The 7193-nt window shown below is 52.1% G+C and overlaps 1 protein-coding gene across 1 annotated transcript; it reads right to left on the bottom strand.

Annotated features, from left to right (window-relative positions):
- Positions 1–1485: 1485 nt before the first annotated feature.
- On the bottom strand, positions 1486–5828 carry CUNH1orf232 (chromosome unknown C1orf232 homolog). Its single transcript, XM_044434747.1, has 4 exons — positions 5742–5828; positions 3855–3941; positions 2290–2387; positions 1486–1786 (listed from the first exon to the last, which is right to left on the bottom strand). The coding sequence occupies exons 1-4, from the start codon at positions 5826–5828 to the stop codon at positions 1486–1488; spliced, it is 573 nt and encodes a 190-aa protein (XP_044290682.1).
- Positions 5829–7193: the final 1365 nt, after the last annotated feature.

Below are 7193 nucleotides of genomic sequence, written 5' to 3'. Positions count from 1 at the left end.
CTGTCTTGAATCTTCCATCAATCAGCTTCCTGGGATGACCCCTGTGGGTTCCAGAGAGAGGAAAAAAGCGTGTCCCTCTCACTTTCTCTGCTTCATGCATAATTTTGTACACTCCTGATTTGCCCCCCCCCCACAACTTTGCTAAGCTAAACAATTCCAGCTGTTGTAACTTTCCTCACGGAGACCTGCTGCAGCCCCTTAAATGTTTTAGCTGTCCCTTTCTGCACTTTTTCCACTTCCAGAGTTTATTTTCTTGGTTGTGGGAACTAGAGCTGTACAGAGTATGAGCGCTGTGCTTGCCCAAAGATTTGTACAAAGCCAGCATTATCTTGGGAGTTTTATTTTCAGTGCCTGTCCTAATTAGGCTTTGCACGGAGTTTGCCCTTTTCACAGCAGCTGCATGCTGGCCTGGCATTCTATCTAGCTGTCCACCATAATGAGAAGATCCCTTCCCTGGTCAGTCAGTGCCAGCTCAGATCCCATCACCACATCCTTGAAGTTGGACTTCTTTGCTCCAATGTGCATGGCTTTGCCCTTGTTTACACTGAAGCATATTTACCATTTGGATGACAGTCCTCCCAGCTAGGAGAAATCCTTTTGGAACTCCTCACACTCCTTTTCATTTTGACCACCCTTACCAATTTGACTTTAGCTCATTATTGCTGGCCCTGAATTGCAGGAACCTCTGCAGCGTCGAGTAGGAATCTTTTTGCAGCCACACCTAGAGATGCTGGTGATTGAACCTTGGACCTTGTGCATATAATTCTCTTCTGCTAAGCAACAGCCCAAGAGAAGGTGGTCCCAGTCCTACAGCCTGCACTGCAAATGCGGCGAGTAATTCTCTAGCCATGGGGTCCACTTGACAGTGTCAGAGTGCCATTCCTGCCCCATTGAGGTGGTTCTCCATGCAAAGTTGCCTCTATTTCCACCAGTAGCCTGTGCATTCTACGCTTTCTCCAAGGAGCTTGGGGATTTATTCTTATGATGACCCTATGAGGTAGGCTAGGCTGAGAATTGGTCATTTCCTAAGACCCATCCAATGGGCTTCAAGGCAGAGCCAGGATTTGCAGCCACATCTTCTCAGTCCAAATCTACCTACTACAGCACATGGGTGAAGGATCAGCCTGCAGCCTCTTCTTCCTTCTCCACCCGTGGAGTGAATGCATGGATGGACCACCACTGAGAAGGTGGCTTCCTTAGAAAATGCACAGAACATGAGTAATAACCCCAGGCAGGGGAGGGGTTGCAGACTGTCTCCTCTTTCAAGAAGGAAAGGAGGGATGGGGAGAGATGGGATGCATTCAGTTAAGACACAGATCGCAGGGCAGCGTGGGGCATCCTAACATCGTGATGGTTCATGACACCCACCTCCTCATGCCTGACTTTTCTGCCTGAGAGTTGCTGGGAAAAAGTGAAAGCGCTTGTTCCCCCGTGGAAAGTGGCCCTACCAGCACAGAGCCGCTGTCCATCCCTTCCCTGCCCGTGCTAATTGCTCTTGGAGGTGCTTTTGTTCTTCATCTCAGCCAGTTTGTTGGTCAGGAAGCTCCACTTGAAGGCCACCCCTTCGGCCTCTCGAAGGTCATTGTCATGACCGGTGCTGCTGGCATCCTCGTCCGCCATTTCCCCGGGGGGGCCGCTGCTCTCGGCTACTTGCTCTCTGGAGTCGGCCGTCGAGGCCATCTTTTCTAAGGCTGAGGTCTGCTGCCACTTGGTGGCAAAGACATCCCAGAGCCCCGCCACCTTCTTCTCAGAGTGGGGCTCCTCCGCTGGCGTAGCTGCTAACGGGCTGAAAGTGAGAGAAGAGGAGACTTCAGGGAAGGGTTGGGGGGCACAGGGCTGCAGTCGCCACAAGTTCCAAGAAGGCTTAGGATCATATTAGGAACTTAGACTGCTGCCTTGGGTGGGGTTCAATCCCAGAGCCTGCGGAAGCCACCTTGGGTCCCTTCCAAATGGAAAAAGCAGGAATGAATATAATTATAACCATCATAAACCAGAATTAAACTCATTAGCAACGTTGCTGGATTTTATTCTGGTCTAGTTCTGTTTTATTAACATTTTCTCATGCTGCATTGTATGTTTTAATTTTTATTGGTAGAGAACGGAAATCAACACGTAAGTACAATGCACCCGGCCTGTCCTTATCAACTGGGCAGCCAATTTCTTCCTTTCTCACAAGCGAGCATTTGAGGGCAACCATTCTCACGTGCACAATCAACAGTCCCGTGAGTCTGCCGGTCTTGTGGCAGAGCAACAGTGAGGGAGAAGGGAAGTGGGGAAGCTTTCTCTTACTGGTCAGCAGACGGCTCGGAGGGCAGCAGCTGATGCTCGTCTTCCCGGCTGAACAAAGACGACATTGTCCTCCAGCCTTTGGCTCCGGCGCCCTGGACCTGCAGCACAAGAGGGAGAATTGAGAGGAAGGCAGGTCAGAAATAGTCAGCTTTTCACTGGGAAACAAAAGGCACGTCTCTGCACTGTTGGCGGGGCGGCACCCGTCGGGCCCCTGGAGAAGCACCTCTGCTCCTCTTCAGCGTCACGAGCGGCTTGCTCAGCCCCTGCAGCAGCTCTGGGATGGAGCAGGAGCTGGGGGTGCCCCGGCCGCCATGCTCCCTGCCGCTACCCATGCCTCCTGCACCCATCTGTCAAGCAGCATGTGCTTGTGAAGGCAGCTTTGTGAAGACCCGGGACCAACAGGACAATGAGCAAGCAGGTCCTGGATCAAGTCGAGAGAGAAAGACAAAATGGAGGCTGTACTACTTGGGGCACGTCAGGAGGAGAGGCACGTTGGAGCAGACCATCACGCTTGGAAAGCCGAAGTCAGAAGAAGGAAAGGGAGACCAACGGTGCCCAGCTATTCCCCTCCCTTCCTGGGCCTGCACATCTCTAGGAAACCTAGGGCATCTTTGAAAGCAATCCACATCGAAAGCTTTGCGGGGCATCTCTCTCTCATGCCTTTTTTCCTTAGGTGGAAATTAGGAGCCGTCCATCATGCCTCATGGAGGGGAACCTAGTTGGACGACGGAGTTCTGCACCACACACAGCTTCAGTAAAGCTCAGGATAAAAGCTGCAATGGATAAGGAGTCCCGCTGACACGAGAGTGACCACGCTCTTCCGCCATGGGGCATCGTGCCTTGTCAGGACGCAGCGCATGATGTGGCTGCATTCCGGGCTTAAAAGAAAAGGTGGCTGCCCTCGAAGATTTTGTTTCAAAATTAAAGGAAAGCGTGATGCTCTGAGTCACTTTGTACTGAATACAGGAATTCTGCCAGCCTGAAAAAACATGGGAAGTTTCTCCAAATCCTCCACCCTCACAAAAATCATGAGGGGAGGGCCCCCTTGCCCCCTCCCCGCTTCATTCTTGGCTCCTCTCCAGCACTGCAGTCCCTCCATTGATTAGATTGATGCCCCACCTTGTTTTCCTTTGAGGGACTCAAAACAACTTACGTAACCCTCCTTCACTCTGTTTTATCCTCACCACACAACCCTGTGAGGTAGGCTAGGCGGAGGGCCTGTGGCTGGCCCAAGCCACCCAGTGAGTGTTGTGCCAAGCGGGGACTGGAACCGGGATCTCTCGGATCCCAGTCCAGTGCTCCCCGTGATGCCATGCTGGCTGTCACACGCTTGGGGGCTCAGACGATCCGTCAGCCAGCCACCCACCTCTGCAGGCTCCCGTGCGGACTTCCGCTGCAGCTCCAGCCTCCCTCCTCTGTCCGCGAGATGCGCTGGGCTACAACCCACATCATCCTCACCCATGGTGGCAGGGGATGCTGCAGACTGCAGCCCAGCATGCCTGGAGGGCCCTAGGCTGGGAAGGGCAGCTCTGAAGGCTTGAATGGGAAAAACATCTCGTCCTTACCCGCCGTGCCAGCTGCGAAACAGGGTTCGAGCCCTCTTCTGCCAGCAGGGTGGAGCCTGTGGCTTCCATCAGCTCGGGATTCTCTCTCTGAAACAAGAAACAGCTTCAGCAGTAGTGAGGAGGTGCTTGGACTGGTGGCCGCAGGAATGGGTGCCCTGTGGCCCTCTTGGAGTCATCGGGCTCCGGCGTGTGTCCTCCTGGAACATAAGCTAGGCGGACAGACAGTATCGGACTAGCCAGAGAAATCATCCGGCCTGGTGTAGGAGCTCGTTCTGTTCCGAACAGCAGAGTTATCTCAGGGCAGAACTTTGAGGCACACGGTCAGGGCTCCTTGAAGCAGGACACCAGGAGGGCTCCCAGGTGAAGCGTGGCCTGCAAAGGTGGGGTCCCAACCCCTTTTGGGGCCTTCAGGCACATCTGGGGATTTGAGACACTACCGTGGCCGCCACCTCTGCAAAGTGGCTCCCACAAAGGACGTGGCTAGTAACGTAATGACTGTCGTGGGTCAAATCCCCAGATGTGCCTGCACCCCAGATGTGCCTGGCTGGTCACACATGAGCTACCGAGCAGTTGGGTGGCAGGTGGGCAGGCAGGAAGGGGGAATTACAAGGCAAAGGGGCAGAGGGGAGAGAAAGGGCAAGCTTAGAGCTAGAAAGGGAGAGAAAGAAGACTGCCTACCATTTGCAAGATTATAGTTGAACTATTTTTTGAAGGAGCAGGGCGGGGAGTGCTTCATGGGCACCATGGAGGTACCTAATCTGAAGGGGGAAAGGCCATGATGACAATGTGTCCTCTTTTGCAGAGAACAGTCCTCTCTTTGAAGGCACCCTCTGTTTGAACCTGGGGCAAAGACCTAGAAGGGTGGAGAGTGCATGGGACCCCTGAAGTTGCCCCCAGCACTCAGTCAGTAGCCAGATCACTCACAGCCAGATATATTGCACTTCCATTTAAATGATGGATTTTTGAGCTAAACTTGTGGCTGGACATATGTACTAACATAAGCAAGTTGGGTTTTGTTTTGTCCTTTTTTGGAGTGCGTGAGGTACATTCCTTCTTGTTTGATAACATAGGTAACACTTAAATAAGTCCAGATTCCAGAAGTATGGATTGCACACTGGTTCCTGCAGAAAGAGGGAGGGTTTGAAGCCAAAGACGGATTAGCTCCGGTTTTTCCCACCCTGCCCTCTTTCTTGAACTCACTCCATTCATTCATAATATTTACAACCCTCAGACCCTCATGTTCTTCCCTCAGTCTTCCTTCTACATGCAGCTGTGCACTGATCAATCTTCTAAAATATTTTGACCAGCCTCCCTCCCTAACCCCCTTGCTAAATGCTGGCACATGGTTTTTTAAAGTTTGTTTTTAATACAATCACTTATAAGAAGTATAGATGGCAGTCCCTTATGTGAAAGAGAAAGCAGTCCTCTGAGAAGGGAACGCCTCTTTGAAGGCTATCTTTGCTACAACACACACACACACGTGCAACACCTCAAAACAATGCATATGTTCTAATTTTTCAGACTTACTTTTTCTCTCACATGCAAGTTTATTCAGATTTAAATAGCTTAATGGATCAATCTGTTAATTTTTTTTAACTAGGAGGCAGGCTTGGCCCTGGGCTATAGTTTAGGGCTCACAAATGGGCAAAAGAGATCTCTGCATGCTTGAGACTTTAATTCCCAGCATTTTTCACCCCTGGCCATGCCAGCAGGAGCTTCTGGAAGTTGAAGCCATAAACATCTGGAAATCGACCTTCTGCCCTCGTCTGGACTATGATAAAAAGCTTCTTCCCTATGGGAGGGAGAGTGAAAGAAACCCATCTTCCACCATTGCCCTTTGCTCACTGACCAAGAGAGGAAACTGGGCCCAGTTGAGAATGGCTCTACCTCATCCTGGAGATCATCTTCCTGTGCTTCTCCACCAAGGGTCTGCAGTACTTTGGCCTTATAAATCTTCCAGAATCCCTGAGTCATCCTGGCAAAAGCTCGCACGGCTCCCCAGCTCTCAAGTCCTTCTCCTGGAAGCAGGAGGGTCCCACCACAGCTGGGGGGCTTGAAGCCTCAGCAATCACCTCCACAGGTTCTCTGTGCCCAATTCCAGGTGGGCTTGTTCCAGCTGCCACTGGGCCTCTGCTCCCAGCTGCTTCAGAGACTCTGCAAGGAGCCCGGCACAGCTCAGGCAAATGCTTGCTCGTCCTGCAAATTCACACCTGTCGCTGGCGGCCTTCTTCTCGGATCTGATGTCTTCATTAAAATTTAAGGAGCTTCCAATGGACATCTCAAAGAACAAAGAGGAATTGGATCCATGGCTGGCCCAGAATACCAATGGATTCCACCAACAAAGGACGCTGGATCCAATGGGAACTCTCCAGGCCTCCTTGGCCTCTTTGAGCATCCCTATCTCCAGAGAGTCACACAAACAGCCTTTTTCTCCCCACCTTGCAGGATGCCAGCTAGTCAGTCGCCCATTCAGGTCCACTGTGCCCGCTGTGCCCACCTTCTGGGGAGAAGCCCCTCATCTTCAGGGAAGAGCTGTCCACACACCGTCCCAGCCTGGGCTTCGTCTCCCACTCTGGAGTCCTGAGGAAAGCTTCATGTTGTCCCTGCTAAGGTCTTGCATTACGCTCCATTGTCTGCACCCTGTAACTGATCTCTCCTAAGAACATGGTAGCTCGGCAACAGGCTCAAAATAGCGCCTGGCAGCTAAATTATTTCGCAGGACTGATGGCCTCAGAGACCCGGGTCTTCTGCTTGATGGATTTGGTTTCTGTGCTAGACAGAGCGCGCTGCACCTCTCCCTTCCTCACACGAAGGCAAGCCTTCTTCCAGCACATTTCAGGCAGAGTGAAGGGGCTCTCCTGCTTGCTGTGCCTCTGCACCATGCCCCGGTTGTTGCAGAGGAGGCAGGCAGGCGTCTTTCCATAGGCCAGCCTGCCTCGGCACAGCCCCCCTCCCCTTGGCTAATGACAGATGCCTGTCTGTAAATGTATTATTGATTTTTCCCAGCCTAGTGCAGTAACGCGATCATGAGTACTTCACTGAGCAGCGGCTATTTCTTTGTCCCACCCTGACAGCCACGACCTAGATGCAGGAATCCATATCTGCTTCCTGAAACCACCTAACCACGCTGGCATCTCCCACAAGGGCTGGATTGCGCCGGGAACGGCAGTGTTCAGGGTGCTGTGGTGAGCCAAAGCGTTCTTGTTCTTCCGTCCTTGTGGAATGGATTCGTAGTCCAAGGCATCTGAAGGGAGTGGGTTGGGTGAAGGCTGTGTGGCATGCACCCACATTTCCAAATTTTCTCCCACATCTGAAGTTGTTAGATCACAACGTTTTTCC

The sequence above is a fragment of the Varanus komodoensis genome, unplaced genomic scaffold (assembly GCF_004798865.1).
Source record: "Varanus komodoensis strain SLA01 unplaced genomic scaffold, ASM479886v1 scaffold29_1, whole genome shotgun sequence".
Classification (NCBI taxonomy): domain Eukaryota; kingdom Metazoa; phylum Chordata; class Lepidosauria; order Squamata; family Varanidae; genus Varanus; species Varanus komodoensis.
Note: the sequence above shows the minus strand (reverse complement) of the source record. Positions and strands in the feature narration are given on the sequence as shown.

Excerpts from the sequence above, each read along its gene's own strand:
- CUNH1orf232 (XM_044434747.1), bottom strand. The coding sequence starts at position 5,828 with ATGACTCAGGGATTCTGGAAGATTTATAAGGCCAAAGTACTGCAGACC. Across the intron at positions 2,388-3,854 it reads TTTCGCAGCTGGCACGGCGG|GTCCAGGGCGCCGGAGCCAA; the intron begins GTAAGGACGAGA and ends CTTGTGCTGCAG. Across the intron at positions 1,787-2,289 it reads TCCGAGCCGTCTGCTGACCA|CCCGTTAGCAGCTACGCCAG; the intron begins GTAAGAGAAAGC and ends TCTCACTTTCAG.